This window comes from Littorina saxatilis, linkage group LG5 (assembly GCF_037325665.1).
Source record: "Littorina saxatilis isolate snail1 linkage group LG5, US_GU_Lsax_2.0, whole genome shotgun sequence".
Taxonomy (NCBI): Eukaryota; Metazoa; Mollusca; class Gastropoda; order Littorinimorpha; family Littorinidae; genus Littorina; species Littorina saxatilis.
The window spans coordinates 51,757,513-51,778,926 of NC_090249.1; the positions used below are offsets into that span (position 1 = coordinate 51,757,513).

Below are 21,414 nucleotides of genomic sequence, written 5' to 3' on the forward strand. Positions count from 1 at the left end.
AACTAATTCCATGTTGACTTTTTGGTGGGGTGGACCTATTGTTCCAGACTCGCCTTGATTAGAGCAACACTAGTGCAGTGTTCAACAGCTTTTAAAATTTATTTTGACCTCTTGACAATGTACATGTAAACATGTAACACTAATCCCTGACTGTTGTGCAGTAAGAACAAATCTTCATTTCTCCCTTTTCTCCACTTATTTGTGTGTCAGTGCATAGCCACAATGGTCACAGAAAAAATGCATCAAACAGATTTGAAAAAGACCCAAAACTGAATTTGTTATGAATATTTCTCATCTTTTTTGGACTTAGAAAAATTTGTCAAAAAAAAAACATTTCTTCATTTTCCCCCTTTCTCTACTTTCTCTTTCATGAGGAAGGGATAATCACACATAGTACGCCAGTGAGGTTAGAATGGTGAGGTGGGGTCTGAGGCTGGTAAGGGATTTGGGGGTAGGACCGACGAGAGGGCACGGATTCGGCGGTTCGCCGTGTCGAGTCAACTTCATATAGATCTGTGCAGGCGATCAACAGCCCCAGCCGATCTGGATCTGTTCAAGTCAAAAGTAAAGTCAAGGATACGAAGAAGTTTACCGAAAAACATCGATCCCAAGGACTCATGTTGTAACTTTTCAAAGCAGTTACATTCAATCAAAGCTCTATCCACATTAAACCGAACGGGAATCGTCGAAGATCCACGCAACTTCACTGCAATGTCGAAAACGAACTCATAATGTCACCGCAGATCTATAGTTGGTTTTGGTTTTGTGTCGCAGCAAAGAAACGAAGCAAATCTCCGGCTTTTATTTCACACTAAACAAGAAGAGCAAACGCTCGATCGAGTCACTTTCGCAGTTCTGAATATTATATGAGGCATCAGATGGACAGGAAGAAATTGCTATTCACAACACAATACAGATGTAAATAATTTGATGTAAAGAATAATCCTATAAAGTTTGAATCAAATCCGATGAATAGTTTCAGAGATATGATATTTCAATTTTTTTCCTTCAAGACATACCTGTGACCTTGAAAAAGGTCAAAGGTCACCAAAGCAGACGTCAAAGTGTAGAGGTCACTGGGAGTCACGTTCACATAAAATTTGAGCCCGGTCACTTTTATAGTTTCCGAGAAAAGCCCAACGTTAAGTTGTGTGTTGCCGAACAGAAAAGGCTAGTTATCTCCCTTGTTTTTCTGATAACGTTCGTAAAAGGCTACAGATGTAAATACTTTGATGTAAAGAATAATCCTACAAAGTTTCAATCACATCCGATGAACTTTGTCAAAGATATAAAATGTCTAATTTTTCCTTTGACGCTGACCTGTGACCTTGAAAAAGGTCAAAGGTCAACGAAACCATCGTTAAAGTGTAGAGGTCATTGGAGGTCACGACTAAACAAAATATGAGCCGGATCGCTTTGATAGTTTCCGAGAAAAGTCCAACGTTAAGGTGGTGTCTACGGACGGCCGGCCGGACGGACAGACTAACACTGACCGATTACATAGAGTCACTTTTTCTCAAGTGACTCAAAAACCGTTCATTTAGCGGGTTATCAAAATATATTTCTTTGAGGTTGCAAGGCAATGGCATCGCTGAGATGTACTCCTTCGAACACACGACACAGGTTAGAAATTGACTTCATTTGGGCGCTTTTTACGGCCAAAACAGAGTGAGCTTTTTGACGGGTTTATGGAAAAATCACTTCGGGGGCAGGTCTAAAATCCTGTGTACAGTGCCAAATCATACATCATTCAAAAGAGCAAAGTATGTTCTTTATTCTAACATATGGGCTAGGGTAAGTCATAGATATAAATAGACAGTGTCTGTCTATTATATCTGTATAGGCAAGTGTATTCCATTCCTTCGATAGTCTCGTCATATATAGATCTACACTTGCGTGAACAATGCAATTTTGAGTCTGTTTTGCATAAAAGACCTGCGAGATTTGTAGAAGTCAAAACAACAAGTTACAGTCTAGCCTCTCAACTTTCGTTCCATGCAATTTGTTTGTCTGTACGTATGGACTGAGGGGTGCCCCGAAATGATTTGTAATCACAACATTCACAGACTTCAAATACGCCATTGAAAACTCGTCCACGTGCGTTTTAGATATATACTTGGGTGACTAAAACTGTCGTACCTACCAAAGGCCGCTTCGCGTAAGAAAATGACTACCAGAGTCGCAAGGCTCGGGATTTTTTTTACAAGAAATTTATATTTCGTTGTTCTAGTCCGAATGAATATGAAGATATGGCGAGTTGAAAACGCCGATTCTTTCGCCAGAAACACGTCTGTTTCCACACCGGAAAGAAGGAATGGACTGAGCTACTAGAAGCACGGCGCCGTGCGTACAATCGATCGAATGATGTTATTCACACAATACCATTTGGCGATCTCTAAAAAATCATTTAAAAACGAACTAGTTGACATGTAATGAAACTATTTACTGAAATCAAGAAGTATCTTAGTTCTAGCCGTGCATATGACACACCCTTTCGCGAAAGCACACTGAACCGTGCGTATACGCATTCGCACCCGCAAACCACCAACCCAGGCGGGTTATCCAGATCCAGATCCAGATCCAGATCCAAGGGAAGTAACTCAGTGAGTATAAACATGAGCAAGAACCGCAACCCGAACACACTCGTAACACCTTAAATAAATTTACCTCCATCTCAAGACTCCCTCTATTTGAGGTCTTACAAAAACAGAGGTACAACTATACTGCGAATACCCTCAGTGTGAACCCTGCAATAACCACAATTCACTGGAACATTTTGTTGCAGGTTCACAATTTTGATCATCTTAAAAAAGCCGCCTCTGACTGCAAACTGTTTCTGAGTGTTGTTCCCAGACTCAGAGGACATTTAGGTCAGTTGGACCTGGATTGAAAATATGAAAAGGTTCAAATATCCCGGCCACAAAAATGATCTTTCTTCAGAAGACCTACTTGTCAAATCTATCACACGGTCGACTGGCCAATGTCAGACCAATGTGTCAAATGACAAAATCATGAGACATTGATTGAAGACTGAGGCCTGAGAACAACATTGCTGTTTGACTATTTCAAAAAGATAAGAAGAACAGGAATCATTCAGGTAATCTCTTTAATGTTAATACTGTAGATGCTTCTTGAGCATTCAAAGACTCATACAATGGGCGCAGTGGCCTAGTGGATAAGACGTCGGTCTCCTATGGCTATGCAGAAGGTCGTGGGTACGAATCCCGGCCGCGCCTGGTGAGTTAAGGGTGGAGATTTTTCTGATCTCCCAGGTCAACTTATGTGCAGACCTGCTAGAGCCTTATCCCCCCTTCGTGTGTACACGCAAGCACAAGACCAAGTGCGGACGGAAAAGATCCTCTAATCCATGTCCGAGTTGAATGGGTTATAAAAACATGAAAATACCAAGCATGCATCCCACGAAAGCGGTGTATGGCTACCTAAATGACGGAATAATAATGGTGATACATGTAAAATCCCACTCGTACGTGCACACAAAAAAGAGTGTACATGGGAGTTTCAGCCAATTAAAGCAGAAGAAGAAGAAGAAAGACTCATAGTTACCTATGGACCTGTTGTAGACCAGCTTTGGCAGCTGTGATAGAGTGAAGAGAAAGTTGAACAGCGCAAAGTGTGGCAACCTCTGAGTGGTGATGTAGATCTGAAAACGATAATCACTTACTGTTAAACAATCAGAAGCTGCTTCATCTGCTCAGGATAAAATGGTTCCTTATCATAAGCATGAAAAGCAATGCAATACAGTGCTTTTACACAGCAAAACCAGCCTTTACAATGGGGAAATTAAATTAAGAATACATGTGGAGATTCAAAGGTAAAGATGAGTTTTCAGCTGCTCCATTAATACATTTCATAGTTACTTGTGACTGTAATGCATGTAGAGTATAACCCCCCTTTTTCAGACCCCCCAAGGTGGTCGTCTACATTTTTGCTTTTTTTCAATAATCTTATGGTTAGATTTCACAAAAATTTTATGTCAGATGATGAATGAACCATGGGGAAAAAAGTTATAGAAAAAAAATATATGTAAAATATTTTTATTTTTGGGTAGCGTGACTCACGCTTCCAATATTTTGTTTCCTGTTTGCTGAGAACATGTGCTTTGCCTAAAAATACTGACCAATCAAATTCATGTCACTATGCTTATAGCCACGCCCAAACAAGTGCAGCAACAGTTTGACACTGGAGCGCTGTCCACGCTTTTTTTTAAACGCACGAAATGCACGGGATTTGAGAGGAGTTTTGCGCTTGGCATTTTCCAAATAAGGATATCCTACTATGAGTACTACGCTGGAATACTACAATGAATTTTCAAACGGCTACACTGGCTTCGTCTTTCCTGATCGAAAGGGGGTGTATTGTTGATATTTGTAGATAATAGACTCTGCATTTTACTGGTCAAATGGCGATTTCGGTATAAAAATGTAGACAAGGACCTTTAACATTCCCTTCCTTTTAAGACCCTGTTTTCGCAGACTTTCTCTTCATAAGAAATGTAAATTTACCCCCATTTTAGAACTCCCTCCTTTTTAAGACCTGATTTTATCAGATTTTAGGAGTTTTTAAAAGGGTTTTTCCACTGTACCGCAAAAAGAAAAGGTGCTTCCAAAAAAGTGTTCACAGGAGCTATGCAAGGCCTGAAACAGCAGTCATCTTATTTTAAAACGTCCAACGTTGTTTGTTTCCCTCTGTGTTTGCAGTGTTGTTTGTCCCGAAGAAGCCTTCACAGGTGAAAAGTTGATTTAGTTTTGTATGTGCTGTGCTTGTATTGGTGAGTACAGATTTGTTTTGTTTTATTTTTCAACTTTATTCACCCACCCACAGTCACTTTGTTGTTTAGACTCCAAAGTGTCACTGCACTGACCTTCATGAGAGGGTTGTGGAATCCTGCAGCCTCCAGGTAAGCGGTGAGTTCAAACATCAGCGGGTTCTCCTCCTTGGGGTAGGGCAGACTGGGGTCCTGGTAGTGTCGCTCAATGTCCGCCAGCACTGCACTGTAAGTAGTCATCATCGTGATTGTCATCATGATTGTCAACGTCATTATCACTGTCATTTTCATCGTCGTCGTCATCATCATCATCATTATCATTGTCATCAGCCGATTCTCTCCATTAGAATTGGACAGACCGACACCCTGTTAGTGGTGATCCTTGTCCACTTTAGTTACACTTTAAAGAAAAATCATCATTATCAACATCTCTGACCTAGGTTCTGGTTGTTCAGACAAGAAGGGATTGGCACCTTGCAAAATGCAGGAGCAAGCAAGGTACATGTGGTGATTTGTGTCTGTATGATTAATTTGTTTTATGTAGGTTGTACTTTTAATTGTTCTATTCTGTATATATATGTTCTTTTGTAAATATTATGAAGCTGTTGAAAACATGCAGAGATTGTACTCTCCAAGGAAAGATCGATGGGACTATCATTTGAAGGTGAGTGGGAAAACTTGTCTTAAGGCCATTTAGGGTTGAAAACTCTATAGCGAATTACTGATATAACGAACTAAAATGTATCTCCCTTGAGATTCGTTGTACCCGGACTCCACTGTAACTTAACGTCCGCTTAGATAAGCTTCACTAGCGATTTTAAGATTGATGGACAAACTGCCTTCCTTCTACTGCAGCCCCCCCCCCCTCAACAACAACAATCAAAACAATTAGTGTACAAACTTGTTCAAGGTTTGCAGGGAGCTGGCCAGGAACTTGGAGTCAAACTTGCAGGACGTGTTCAGCTCATAGGCAATCTGTCGTCTGAGCAACTGCAGCTGACCCACCTGCACAAGGTCAAGGTCAAGAACAGGTCAAGAGCAAACATGAGAATGATGTGTGTCTTTCTTGTCAATGTATGTGTATATGACCAAGCTCCATTTAACATGCATTGGTATATGTGGGTTGAATGTTTACATGTAGCTGGGCCGATGAATGACTGTTATCATCACTGGCATGTGTACATCCACTACCACAGTCAACCCTGACCTTATGCAACTACCTTTCGATAGCAACCACCTGCCAAGAACAAGCAATCTGAAGAATCCCAACCGAGTTTTTATTTTGATTGAAAAAAAATTAATTCACCTTTTGATAGTGACCACCTGTCCATAACGGCCACATTTGGTCGATCCCTTGGCTGGTCGTTATAGACAGGTGGGACTCTACTTAATTTATTTCACCAACTCACCCTAAGGATGATGTCCATGAACTGTGGCCACAGGCGCGAAGCCTTGGACACGGCTTGTGCATACAGCTTCTGAGGCTGAGCTGGAAATATATGAACGAAAATTAGGCAAGAATCAGCGGCCCTTTCTTTCACAAATGTGTTCAGCTCCTGCTTGCCCCTTCACTTCTGCCATGTTGGATAAGACATCAGATTTTATTTCAACCACGTGCATTACACAGGAATATATCTTGGTTTGAGTTCATTCAATACATAGTACATTCAAAAACAACCACCAAACAGAGTGCTAACAGAACTGCATACACACACTCCCTTACACCCCCCCCCCACACACACACACACACACACACACACACACACACACACACACACACACACACACACACACACACTCTACATTATACCGCATTCACATCTTGTCCACTTCACATAAAATACTCTTTTTACCAGGTGTACTGCATAAGAGAACCGCTGTTGGCAAAGAAGCATAAAACTCCAAATAAAATCTTGATATTTCCACAATAAGAATTGGGATCAAATCCTAATAGCAATGAAAAACCAGCAAAGTTACCACCAAAATATATCACATCTCATCAGGGAAGAGCCAAATGCAGGAACAATAAGAACATTCTTTCAACTCTTTTCATTTCTTGGTTGTATAAAATCCTTACCTGAAGCTAAAAGTCATCTGCATCAATTACTCGCTCAACCCATCCATTTGTCTCATCACTTACATATCTTTGATTTCTTATTCTCGCCATCTGCATATTACCTGCAGGTGTGTTCTTTCTTTCTTTATTTGGTGTTTAACGTCGTTTTCAACCACGAAGGTTATATCGCGACGAGGGAAAAGGGGGAGATGGGATAGGGGAAAGGGGGGGGAGATGGGATAGGGCCACTTGGTAAGTGTTTCCTGTTCACAAAAGCACCAATCAAAAAATTGCTCCAGGGGCTTGCAACGCAGCACAACACACGACCCCACCGGGAGAATGCAAGCTTCCAGCACAAAGGACCAAACACTTCCCACACACTGCCTGACCAAAATCTTTACAAAAATTGACTATATTCTATACAAGAACCACTTAACAAGGGTAAAAGGAGAAACAGAATCCGTTAGTCGCCTCATACGACATGCGGGGTGCAGAGAAATAAGGATGTGGAAAAGAAGACTTTTGGTAAGTGAAATAAAGGTGATGGATCCAGTCAGGTAGAAATAAGACAACAAGAAAAGAATTGGAAAACTGCAGGGAATAGTAGAGAGAGTTTTCTTGGAAGGAAATATAGGTGAAAGGACTGGTAAGGCAGAAATAAGACAAAAGAAGAGAAGCCGAGCCAGTTGATATAAACTTACCCATAAGCCCCTGCAGAGGGTTGAGTATGTCCATTGAGCTTACTGAAGTAGTCGAGCCAGTTGATATAAACTTACCCATTAGCCCCTGCAGAGGGTTGAGTATGTCCATTGAGCTTACTGAAGTAGTCGAGCCAGTTGATATCACTTTATCCATAAGCCCCTGCAGAGGGTTGAGTATGTCCATTGAGCTTACTGAAGTAGTCGAGCCAGTTGATATCACTTTATCCATAAGCCCCTGCAGAGGGTTGAGTATGTCCATTGAGCTTACTGAAGTAGTCGAGCCAGTTGATATCAACTTACCCACAAGTCCTTGCAGAGGGTTGAGCATGTCTATTTAGCTTACTGAAGTAGTCGAGCCAGTTGATATCACTTTATCCATAAGCCCCTGCAGAGGGTTGAGTATGTCCATTGAGCTTACTGAAGTAGTCGAGCCAGTTGATATCAACTTACCCACAAGTCCTTGCAGAGGGTTGAGCATGAGAGTGAGCTGACTAAAGCAGTCGAGCCAGTTGATATCAACTTACCCACAAGTCCTTGCAGAGGGTTGAGCATAAGAGCGAGCTGACTGAAGCAGTCGAGCCAGTCCGAGTCGTTATCAACTTACCCACAAGTCCTTGCAGAGGATTGAGCATGCGCGTGAGCTGACTGAAGTATTCGTGCCAGTTCTTGTCCTTGAGCACCGATCTCTGCAGCAGTCGCTGGAAGTTTTGCAGCTCTCGCACCAACATGAAGCACAGCAGTCGGTCAAGTCCCGACAGACCAAAGCTGCCCACTGCTCGCTGTACAACAACAAAAAACAAGAATTTATTCCGCCGTATAGCATTTATACAGCCATCGGTATTTGCACAACAGAAAGGTGCTTTTAACAGGTGGTTCAGATCTTCACAGGCATGAAAGCTGTGACATTAACAGGTAGTTTTCATTAGTAAGACACACAGAAAGTTTTGCAGCTGTCGCACCAATATGAAGCGCACTGTGGAATGATCTGGTGAGATTGATCCGATCTCAATGAGAATGATCGAATTTTCACAGGCGTACAACTACAAGCTGTCTTATGAAGAATAATTATCTTACATCAGCGAGAAGCACAGCAGTGTACACAGCCCCAACAGGCCAAAGCTACCCACTACACGCAGTACAACAGAAAGTTGCTTTCAATGAGTATTTTAGATTTTCATGTGCATAAAAGCTCTGTAAATAGGATATATGAAAACTTGGCTACATTCTAAACAAGAAGGGAAAAGCCCATACGACTCACATGCTTGACCTTGACATGACCTTGACCTTCAGGGTCAAGGTCAAATAACTCAACCTAGCAATGACATCATACACTAAGAACTGCTTTACACATTTTTCCTACCAAAATACATGTGACCTTGACCCAAGGTCAAGGTCATCCAAGGTCATGCAACACAAAGCTGTTAATTCAAGACATAGGAAGTACAATGGTGCTTATTGGCTCTACCATGAGATATGGTCACTTTTAGTGGTTCACAACCTTATTTTGGTCACATTTCATAAGGGTCAAAGTGACCTTGACCTTGATCATATGTGACCAAATGTGTCTCATGATGAAAGCATAACATGTGCCCCACATAATTTTTAAGTTTGAAACAGATATCTTCCATAGTTCAGGGTCAAGGTTACTTCAAAATATGTATACAATCCAACTTTGAAGAGCTCCTGTGACCTTGACCTTGAAGCAAGGTAAACCAAACTGGTATCAAAAGATGGGGCTTACTTTGCCCTATATATCATATATAGGTGAGGTATTCAATCTCAAAAACTTCAGAGAAAATGGGGAAAATGTGAAAAATAGCTGTTTTTTAGACAACATTTATGGCCCCTGCGACCTTGACCTTGAAGCAAGGTCAAGATGCTATGTATGTTTTTTGGGGCCTTGTCATCATACACCATCTTGCCAAATTTGGTACTAATAGACTGAATAGTATCCAAGAAATATCCAACGTTAAAGTTTTCCGGACGGCCGGACGGACATCCGGACGGGGGGGACGGACGGACGGACGGACGACTCGGGTGAGTACATAGACTCACTTTTGCTTCGCATGTGAGTCAAAAACCAACCTGTGACAATTACTTTCAGCAACAATTAAATACATGTACTACAGTCGAGCCTGCTGTGGTTACCACTTCACAACAACTACCTGCCCATTTCCACTACCCAACAGGATCCTAAACGAGGCTTTTGTTTTCCATAAAATTCATCTTTCCAAAGCCACCATCTGTCTTTAACAACAACCTTTGGACAGTCCCTTGGGTGTTCATCATAAACAGGTTTGACTGTACAGTCATGTAGTAGTTTACTTACATGGATTTTCTCAAAGAGTTTCCTGTTACAAATCTCTGCCTTGGTCCTCAGGTCGTACCATGCCTTCATCTGGTCAATGTAAGTTGTTGTCCTATTTCAAACACACAAAAATCAATGCTTGTAATCACTTAACAAGTCAATCACCCGAATACACAGACGCATACAAATACTTACAAATACTCACACAGACACACACACACAAACACACACGCACGCACGCACGCACACACACACACACACACAGCGTGCATGCACGCACGCACGCACACACACACACACACATGCACGCGCACACATATATGCATGCACACACACTAACACACACACACAGAGACTTGTTGTGACTCACTTTGGATCTGTGATGCGAATAATCTCCCGAGCCAGGCGACCAATGAAGTTGACGCTCTCATCCACCATTTGAAACTTGGGGATTGGAATGGCCGTGGACTGGTAGATACTCTGCCAGTCTTGGACCTGCACAATTATTGTTGATACTCAAATATACATTTCAAATCTACAGAATTTTCATCATGATAAATACAGTGATACCTCTGCTTCAATAAATCTAAGTACAATGGATGTTTAAAAGGAGGGATTCTCAAAATGAAGGTAATGTTACTGAGTTACAGAAAAAGTAAGGTCTTACAAGGGAGAGAATCTTAAATCGGAAGGGTCTTAAAGTGGGAGCTCCACTGTATTTAACAATCCTGAAACACACAACTCTTTGTCCCCAAACCTTTGTTCTAAGGAAACTGTTGCACTCCTGCTCCACGTTGTAGTTGATGATGCGCGACACCTCCTCCTGCCAGATCTTCAGGCCGTAGATGTTGACGTAGTCCTGGATGTACTCAAACGACCGCCGAAACCCGTCCATCTGCTCTCCCAGGGCATCCAGCCTTGGCAACAAGTCACTGACCTGAAAGGGTAAGATGACCAGGAGTGCAGTGTATGTTTACAATTTCAACTTTCAGCACAATAGCGTTTCGGACACAGAAAATCTCTTTGCTCTGTACACTGTTAACGTGACAAGAGAGCAGCAATACATGTCGAGGTAAAGAACAAACTATCTTATTCCTCCTTTATTTACACCTCTGTAGATGCCCCCAATTGCCCACATGATTTTCACATACATTACCATGTACTAAACAAAATTTATGTGAAAATCTCTTTGCTCTGTACACTGTTAACGTGACAAGAGAGCAGCAATACATGTCGAGGTAAAGAACAAACTATCTTATTCCTCCTTTATTTACACCTCTGTAGATGCCCCCAATTGCCCAAACAATGTCCACATATATTACCATGTACACACACAAAAATCTAGGTAACTAACCTGTGAAGCCTGAATTATGAGAATTGTCAAAACAAAAAGAAAACACAACAGCAACAAGTGTAGGTAAGTTCTTTATCAAATTTTCATCAGACTAACCTGCCCTGTTATATAGTGCTATATGTCTTATGTAAAAACAATGTCCTGTTTGTATTATTGTTATGTACCACGCCTGAAGTATTCTTATTCTTAAAAAAAAAAAAAAAATTTCATCAGACAATCGCTGACTTCATCAGATTGGTAAGGATAAGTTAAGAATGATGGCAGGTGATGTACAGTGTATTACGGATTGATGAGAATTGCGTTAAACAGTAGGTCATTGTGACTTTTAATCTCCAACAAAAGCAACCAACCTTTGACTTGGGGTTGAACATGAGCCCCTGGTGAAGAGCGAAAGCAACCTGCATCACCAGTTCTTTGCGAACACCATCCTCCAGCAGCTGTTTGGGGTCAATCTGAGCAACAATAGGAAAGAAATCAGCTTACAGGACCGTTCTATAACTTGCAGTGACAAACTCTCACAAACCAGAACATTGTAAAGAAAAAGGCTTTGGGTTCCTTCTTTGAATAAAAAATTCTGAAGCCAGTAGCCTACCAACATTCAAATATCAAAAGTAAAAAAAAAAAGAAAAAAGTTTGGGATCAATCTGAACAAGAATAGGAAAGAAAACAGCATACAGGACCGTTCTATAACTTGTAAACCAGAAAACCTCACAAACCAGAACCTTGTTAAGAAAAATGCTTGGGGCTAGCAATGTCGTTTAAAAACAAAAATTAAACATTCTGAAGCCCATTGTCTACCTACATACAAATATCAAAAGTTTAAACAAAATATAAAAAAGTTACCTAACGTTTAATTCAAGAAATGATACATTCACAATATCAAACACAGCTGTAGACAAGAACCTGCACAAGCTGCTACACAAAATTTATGACAAGTACAGCTGAAAATTTGTACTGCACATTTATTCATTAAAGAACAGTTGGATGAATGTCTATTTCAAGAAGAACACTTCACACTGTGTAAGAAGGTTACTGTGACTAAAACTGCAGTTTCACCGGCCGGAGACAGTAGTTTTAACTCACCTTGATAATACCAACAAGAGTTGTCTTCATCATCAGGATGCCTTCTGTGAACACTGAGATGGAATGGGTCAGCTTGGCAACCTAGTAAAAGTAGACACAGAACCACACAAATTAAAAACTCAAAACCATTAAAGTGATACCTTCAAGAAAAAGACAGCCTTGGAACCAGTCAAAAGTGTCGCCACTGTAGGTGGCCATTTCTGACAGTGACAGGTACATTATGGGTTAGGCCAACAACAACAAAATGTTGGTTTAGGTTAACGTGACCAAAAACAATAGGTAGGCTTTTATGTGCTTTTTTGTTGTTGAATTTAGTCGAGTTTGAAGGAGGTTACTTCCCTTAGTGGTATGGTCGCAAAATGTGCCAAAAGTTTTTGTTTTTTTGAGAAATGAAAAAAAAAGGTTTTAGGGTCGGTGGAAAAAAAGGGTCTGTCTGGTTACCCTAAACCAACATATTTTTGTTTGTTGGCCTTATCGGATAACAGACAACAGTAAAACAAGACAGGTTTCTTCATGGCAGAAAAAAATGTATGTAACTAACCTGCGAAGCCTGAACGATGAGAATTAATTGTGTCAAAAAGTAGGTCATTGTGACCAGAGGTATCCCTCATCACTGTTACGGTGTCAGTGCAGGTAACAATGTATACTTTTTTAAACGGAAGTTTGCTACCACTGCAACATGCACAGGCAACAAAACGCGTCTCATTAAAACATACCAAGAAAGCTGATTTCAAAATGTAGCTCAGTTGGTAGAGCACTGGACTTGTGATCGAAAGGTCGCAGGTTCGAATTCGGGCCGGGACGGACACGGGTCAACTTTATGTGCAGACCCAGAGACGGAAGCCATGTCCCACCCCCGTGTCATCACAATGGCATGTAAAAGATCTTGGTCATTCTGCCATAAATGCAGGTGGCTGAATACACCTAAACACGCAGACACTTGGGTAGCGCGACTCCGTTGCTGCTAGCTTTCCACTGGGAGGAAGCGACCCGAATTTCCCAGCGATGGGACAATAAAGTAATGAAAATGAAATGAAAATGAAAATGAACTATCAAAACCATGTGAGCAATGGCACTGTTGGCATACCTCATATCTCTCTTCAAGCTGAGCATATTCCTTCATCTTCTCTTTCTCCAGACGTGTGGGCACCTCCTTGATCTGACTGGTCAACATCTGAATGATCTTGGCCAGCAAGCTGAACATCGTCTGTGGAATGATCTGGAAAACAACAACAAATAAATGTATACAATCATCTGCCACAGACAGCATACCTATACCTCACTCCCAATCTTATTCCCCCTCTTCAACCAACACATTCAGCAATGTCAAAATCAGTGCAAACATTTTAGCTAAGTCAAAATTCAAGCAAAGTTGTTTAAAAAAAATCCCTTTCTGGATGGAACACAATCAGTTGTACATACATATGCATTTCAAATGATAAAAAGAAAACAACCTGACATGCATACACACATGTCTGCATTCATGCATGCCCACCAATCCACACTGCAGAGCCACTACACAACTTCTTCTACTTCTATCATACACAAATCTTTTTCACAGCATCACATTTCACAGGCTTTATATGATGATGAGTACTAATTGACATACCTGCAGAACTTTCCTGACATAAGCGACAAGCTCAGTTGAGTGGTACCCTGTCACCCATACACACTTCCGACGCACTAGAAAACTTCTTCTACTTCTATCAAACACAAATCTTTTTCACAGCATCACATTTCACAGGCTTTATAGGATGATGACTACTAATGGACATACCTGCAGAACTTTCCTGACATAAGCGACAAGCTCTCTGGAGTAGTACTGTCTCCCCCATTCACACTTCAAATGCACTACACAACTTCCGTTTTTATTAAATACACATCTTTTTTGCAGCATCACATTTCACAGGCTTTTATAGGATGATGTGTAACTAATGGACATACCTGCAGAACTTTCCTGACATATGCGACAAGCTCTCTGGAGTGGTACTGTGTCACCCATACACACTGCCGAGCCACTACACAACTTCTACTTCCTTCAAACACATATCTTTTTCCCAGGCTGTATAGGATGATGAGCACTAGTGGACATACCTGCAGAACTTTCCTGACATAGGCGACAAGCTCTGTTGAGTAGTACTGCGACACACTGACCAGGTCAGAGGATCCTGCCTGGTTGATTCTCAGCAGTGGCAGATCCAGAGCTGAGGCCATCTGAGTACATAAACATCATTGAAATAATCAATGCACAGGTATTTAAAAAGCAGCAAATAAACAGAACTCCAAAAACAGATGTACTGCTACCGTTCCAAAATTCAGAATAAAAAAGCAAAAATTGTAAGTTACAATTCTAGACCTACATTTAAAAAAAATATTTATTCAGCAAATAAACATTCTTAAGTCAATATAAGATAAAAAGATGAAAATAAATTAAAGTAATTTGCTACCTCTTTCTGAATGCAACCAACCGTGTCTACTTCTTCTGTGTTTTGTCGTAGATAAAGTTACATTTTACCTAACTCATTCACATATGACTGAACTGACCATCTGCATTTACTCTACAGCAGTCCCTGCAATGTACGGCCCCCGGCGTGAGCGGACACCTGACATGTACGGACACATTTGCTTGGCACGGAGTATTTTCCTTCTATATTTCCCCCCCCCCCCCCCCCCCCCTTAAACGGACACCTGCAAAACGTGGACGCGGACACTCATTTTCGGTCCCAACAGCAGGTCATACCTCCAATGTACCGACAGACCATCGTCACATTTTCTCCACAACAAAATCGATAACAGAGCAGTCCGGCTCTTGGTGCAAAGATCACAGCCGCAATGGCGTGATGACAGTCACTGATAACTTGAGTGCACGTGTACCCATCAGGAGGGGGGGTAGTTTTGGTCAGGAGTGGAGTACATGTGAAGATGCCAACATGAAACTGCACTGTGCTCTTTATTCTTGTCTGTTGGACGTAAACAACAGAAACCACAGTCGATGAAGGTCCTGAGCGAAAGAGAGTGAAAAACCGGCCACAGTTCTCAGCATCGTGTGTCTGTGTGTAACCTCTTTCATTGACAAGACACTCTTGTTTCCCCTCAGCCGTGACCAGTGAGTCGGTTGCCTAATCTGTGAACCCTTCAGTTATTTTGCTTTGTCAAAAGTTACGACACAGTCAACTGGTTTTGCTCCGAGTGAACAGTGCACCAGCTGCACTGTTCTCTGGCCACAGCCCCAAACAGTACATGGCTGGAGGGAGTGAGAGAGAGAGGGAGGGAGGGGGGTGGGGGTGGGTGGAGGGGTAGCTGGCTAAACTCTGTGGGGTGTCGGTGTCACTGCATGTCAGCAGGAAGAGCATTGGAGAGAAATAGAGAGGTGTACTCTTCCACACAATTTCCAAGCATCAGTTGTCACGGCTTGGGGTAGGCATTAGTGAGGGAGAGTGGGAGCTGTGTTATGAACAGTGTATTTCAGACTGAAGAGTGAAAAGTCACTGCCATGCCACATGATGGGCATGCAGTCAACAAAGCCAGACAAGAAGAAAATAAATTACATGATTATTCTTCTTCTTCTGCGTTCGTGGGCTGAAACTCCCACGTACACTCGTGTTTTTTGCACGAGTGGAATTTTACGTGTATGACCGTTTTTTACCCCGCCATTTAGGCAGCCATACGCCGTTTTCGGACACCGAGGAGAGTCTGCACACAAAGTTGACTCTGAGAAATAAATCTCTCGCCGAATGTGGGGACGAACTCACGCTGACAGCGGCCAACTGGATACAAATCCAGCGCGCTACCGACTGAGCTACATCCCCGCCCAATTACATGATTATGACATGCAGCTCTATCTGCTGCTATTTATTCAAACTGGTTTTCAAGCTTATTCTTGCAACGCATCTGCACACGCTCCTCTGTGCTGTGTTTGTGTGGCTGCACTGCCTTGAGGATTTATTTTATCTCTTCTTTTCAACACTTTTCATACAAATCATTTTTACAGAACGTTTAAAGAAGTATTAGGAGTTTATTGTTATTGTTTAGTAGCCACAAGAAGTGATTAGCATAGACTCAATCCTGTTGTTTGTGTGTCTCTGTGTGAGTGTATGGGTGGTGTGGTCACCCCTCCCGTGACCGGACACCTGCAATGTACGGACAGTTTTGCTATGGCCCAAGGGTGTCCGTTCATGAGAGGGACTGCTGTATACAGTATTCAAAGGTGTATCTGTTTCTTATTAATCAAGTTTCAATAATATTGTCATATCCATCATGACAAAGTGCCGCAATTCCTTAGTTGACATTACCATCCTGAGGAAGTCAGCGGAAGGCTGACAACATTTGGATGAAGAGTATACCAAAATTTGGATGAAGAGTATACCAAAATTTGGATGAAGAGTATACCAAAATTTGGATGAAGAGTATACCAAAATTTGGATGAAGAGTATACCAAAATTTGGATGAAGAGTATACCAAAATTTGGATGAAGAGTATACCAAAATTTGGATGAAGAGTATACCAAAATTTGGATGAAGAGTATACCAAAATTTGGATGAAGAGTATACCAAAATTTGGATGAAGAGTATACCAAAATTTGGATGAAGAGTATACCAAAATTTGGATGAAGAGTATACCAAAATTTGGATGAAGAGTATACCAAAATTTGGATGAAGAGTATACCAAAATTTGGATGAAGAGTATACCAAAATTTGGATGAAGAGTATACCAAAACTGGTTTCTGTTGGATGAAGAGTATACCAAACTGTGGATGAAGAGTATACCAAAATTTGGATGAAGAGTATACCAAAATTTGGATGAAGAGTATACCAAAATTTGGATGAAGAGTATACCAAAATTTGGATGAAGAGTATACCAAAACTGGTTTCTGTTGAATTTTCTTTTTGTTTCAAAGCTTCAATGTCACAATGTCCAGAGTGACACACAATGATAACTTACTGAAAACAACTTTACAACAAAAATTACCTTGAGGAAGGTTGCCCTGAGTTTGATGACCAGAGAAGGATCTCTCTTGATGCCCTGTTGCATGTACCCTGTGTAGCTGCAAACGAAAAGGCAACGTGAAGGAGAAGCAAGGTTATGACTGTTCCATAACACCCGTAACTGAGAAAATACCTCAATCACGATATTCCTGCCTTGCAGCTGAGAGAAATGTTTTAATTGTTAAAAAAACAAACAGCGAGTTATAAGTAAAAGAGATAAACATCACGCAAGGATTAAGATTATCCTGTGAGCATTATGCAGCAGTACTAGCAAGCAGGGACGGGCACAGGTTATCTTTACGTGCAGACTCAGAGACGGTATTCATGTCCCACCCCTGTGTCACCACAGTGGCACGTAAAAGATCTTGACCATTCTGCCATAAGTGCAAGCGACTGATACCACCCAAGCATGCATACACCTTTGTATTTCATCTAATGGTTTCACCATGAGGGCGTTAAACAACAGTTATCTCTCTGCAATCATCCCTACCTGTCCATGATGGTCCAGGCGTAGGAGAGGTCAGCCACGATCTGGATGGTGATGAGCACCTCCTCCTTGATGTTGATGGTGCGGATCATCTGGTGCAAGTAGCGTCGTGTGTCCGCCAGGAACTGTCGCACCTGGAGGTTGCTCTCCAGCTGATGGAACTCTTGCACCTGGTAGGGTGAACAAACAAACATGAAACAAAGAAGCAGACAACAAATTACAGACAGTCAGCCAAATCTAAGAAGCTCAGGTGGGGCGCTAGGTGGGGCGCTAGGTGCTGGTGCTGTCGCTCTGACAACGGCATAATCTTTACATCCTTTTATCAGCTGTTTTCCTCTGTTGTTAGAACTTACATTGACTTATAGGATACAAATGTGAGAAGATAATAATTTTTAAACAGGCAATGCATTGCTTCTATTTGTAGGCTTATTTTAGTAAGTGTGTGGGTACAATGTTTGCGTGTAACGATATGATGTGAATATGCGATGTGAATGTTACTACATGCATGGTTGATTGATTGATTAATTGATTGATTTTACAGACACACAGTCAAGCTTGTAATTTCTCTTTTCGAGATGAATAAAGATTATTGTATTGTATTGTATTGTATTCATCAGGGAAAGTGGCTTGTTCATTCCAATGCTTGTTATTCTCTCAGGAGCAAGGAGACTGGTTCGGCATAACTCTCACTTATGTTGTATGCATGTAGAGCGCTTACTTCCCTTCGTTTATTAGTTCTTCAAACGGGAAAGTCATATTTCAACAGTATTAACTGGGAAATTACCTCTCTATCTAGTGCACACACAAAAAATATATCTAGACTGTTAAATATCAAAGACTGCTACAAATATTATTTACAAGGCATTAGAAGCAAGGTTGCAAATCAGACTGCGGGGCTGAGGTGCATGAGAAAGTTACCACCCCAACGGTAGCCAGCTGAGGAGTCAGATTGATTGAAATGACACACGCACCTCAGTTTCAACCAATTCGACCCCACGGCTGGCTCCCATTGGGGTGGCAACTTTCTTGCGCACCTCAGTTTCAACCAATTCGACCCCGCGGCTGGCTCCCATTGGGGTGGCAACTTTCTCACGCACCTCAGTTTCAACCAATTCGACCCCGCGGCTGGCTCCCATTGGGGTGGCAACTTTCTCACGCACCTCAGTTTCAACCAATTCGACCCCGCGGCTGGCTCCCATTGGGGTGGCAACTTTCTCATGCACCTCAGTTTCAACCAATTCGACCCCGTGGCTGGCTCCCATTGGGGTGGCAACTTTCTCATGTACCTCAGTCCAGAATAAGTGAACATGCAAATAATAGTGCTGAGCAAGAACATTAAAATACCAACAGTCCATGGATCAGTTGTATCATGTCACTCAGTAAGCAAACAAATGAATCAAAATGGAGATGTTCCCACCTCTTCCAAAGCCTGTATGAGTTGAACAATTTTGCGTCCTGCAGATGTGGAGTCATCATAGTTCAGAGAACCAATCTGTTTGCTCATCTCTGCGAACCATGCTTGAAGATTTTCTGAAACAAATATGACAATAGTTTTTGACAGAGAACCAGTAGCGATCAAGCGTTAATAAGGGCCATGGGTTCTGGAAAGAGAGAGAGAAGCAATGGTAAGACAGAGAGACGGGAACAAGAACCAATAAAGACAATGGTTCAACGCAGTTTGAAACTGAATTCAGATTACAGTGAAACCTCCCTTTAAAGTCCTTTAAACTCCCTTTAAAAATCTGAACAAGTCGCGTAAGGCGAAAATACAACATTTAGTCAAGCTCAGACGAACTCACAGAATGAAACTGAACGCAATGCAATTTTTCAGCAAGACCGTATACTCGTAGCATCGTCAGTCAGGTGAGAAGTAGAAAAGGAAGGCATATAATTCCTACCGTTTTTCTCCACTCTAGTGAGGGGTTTGGTTCCAGAGAAGACCTCGCTGAGTTCCTCGATGCGTTCCCTCCCCTCCCTCTTGTACGTCTCCCACTTGTCCTGCTTCTCGGCCAGCATCTGCTTGAACATCTGAAACACACACCAACACAAACAATACAGTATCTGCTTGAACATCTGAAACACACACCAAAATATACAATACAGTATCTGCTTGAACATCTGAAACACACACCAACACTTACATTACAGCGTCTGCTTGAACATCTGAAACACACAACAACGTTTACATTACTTCTTCTTCTTCTTCATTGGCTGAAACTCCCACGTTCACTCATGTCTTTGCACAAGTGGGTTTTTATGTGTATGACCAATTTTACCCGGCCATTCAGGCAGCCATATGCCGCTTTCAGGGGAACTCACATTGCAATTGTTGAAACACATCACGTTAAAAATGTGACTGTTAGTAGTAGTAGTATTAGTAGTTATAGGAACTGGAACAAGTTTTCCATAAGCCTGGCGGCTTTTTAAGCGCCCCATCTCATTTTTCAGATTTGTTGTAGGTCAGTCATATTTAGCATGTTCGAAATCGCTTTCTCAATATCAATCATTATACAAATACAGTGACTCAACAATAATTTTTTCTTTGTTTAGCAGATTCTTGAAAGTGTTTCAATTTCCTGATAACTGCTCAAGAAAGTAAAAAAAAAACCAAGTCGTGTAAGGCGAAAATACAACATTTAGTCAAGCTCAGTCGAACTCACAGAATGAAACTGAACGCATTGCATTTTTTCCGCAAGACCGTACATTCGTAGCATCGTCTGTCCACCGCTCGTGGCAAAGGCAGTGAAATTAACAATCCAGAAAAGCGCGGTAGCGGTTGCGCTGAGGAGGATAGCACGCTTTTCTATATCTCTATTCTTTTTAACTCTCTGAACGTGTTTTTAATCCAAACATATCATATCTATATGTTTTTGGAATCAGGAACCGACAAGGAATAAGATGAAATTGTTTTTAAATCGATTTCGGAAATTTAATTTTAATCATAATGTTTATATTTTTAATTTTCAGAGCTTGTTTTTAATCCGAATATAACATATTTATATGTTTTTGGAATCAGAAAATGATGAAGAATACGATAAACGTAATTTTGAATCGTTTTATAAAAAATAATTTTAATTACAATTTTCAGATTTTTAATGACCAAAGTCATTAATTAATTTTTAAGCCTCCAAGCTGAAATGCAACACCAAAGTCCGGCCTTCGCCGAAGATTGCTTGGCCAAAATTTCAATCAATTTGATTGAAAAATGAGGGTGTGACAGTGACGCCTCAACTTTTACAAAATGCCGGATATGACGTCATCAGACATTTATCAAAAAAATCAAAAAAACGTCTGGGGATATCATACCTAGGAACTCTCACGAAAAATTTCATAAAGATCGGTCCAGTAGTTTACTCTGAATCGCTCTACACACACACACACGTACACACACAGACACACACACACACACATACACCACGACCCTCGTCTCGATTCCCCCCTCTACGTTAAAACATTTAGTCAAAACTTGACTTAATGTAAAAAGAATGTTGCAGCAACACACTCATGTTCTACTGATTCTCTGCTCAACATAAAAAAATCAATGTCCAAACTTGTTTTGTTTTGTCTTTTGGTCTATATCCTTTCAGACCTCGTCAATCAGAATGAAAGCACCGCTTATCCATGTGTTTCTCCCCCTAGAACCAGATAACCTTT

General features: G+C 41.3%; 1 protein-coding gene across 1 annotated transcript in view; it reads right to left on the minus strand.

The window, feature by feature from the left end:
- LOC138967413 (WASH complex subunit 5-like) overlaps positions 1-21,414 on the minus strand; it is a 53,806-nt gene that overhangs the window by 22,839 nt on the left and 9,553 nt on the right. The window contains exons 10-25 of the mRNA XM_070339956.1: positions 19,659-19,788; positions 19,178-19,290; positions 17,764-17,930; positions 17,257-17,332; positions 14,383-14,502; positions 13,376-13,507; positions 12,289-12,369; positions 11,556-11,657; positions 10,609-10,788; positions 10,222-10,346; positions 9,873-9,963; positions 8,148-8,322; positions 6,196-6,275; positions 5,688-5,791; positions 4,883-5,012; positions 3,565-3,661 (exon numbers count right to left, since the gene is read on the minus strand). Coding sequence (XP_070196057.1) covers positions 3,565-3,661; positions 4,883-5,012; positions 5,688-5,791; positions 6,196-6,275; positions 8,148-8,322; positions 9,873-9,963; positions 10,222-10,346; positions 10,609-10,788; positions 11,556-11,657; positions 12,289-12,369; positions 13,376-13,507; positions 14,383-14,502; positions 17,257-17,332; positions 17,764-17,930; positions 19,178-19,290; positions 19,659-19,788 — 1,903 coding nt within the window. The remainder of the gene's footprint in view (positions 1-3,564; positions 3,662-4,882; positions 5,013-5,687; positions 5,792-6,195; positions 6,276-8,147; positions 8,323-9,872; positions 9,964-10,221; positions 10,347-10,608; positions 10,789-11,555; positions 11,658-12,288; positions 12,370-13,375; positions 13,508-14,382; positions 14,503-17,256; positions 17,333-17,763; positions 17,931-19,177; positions 19,291-19,658; positions 19,789-21,414) is intronic.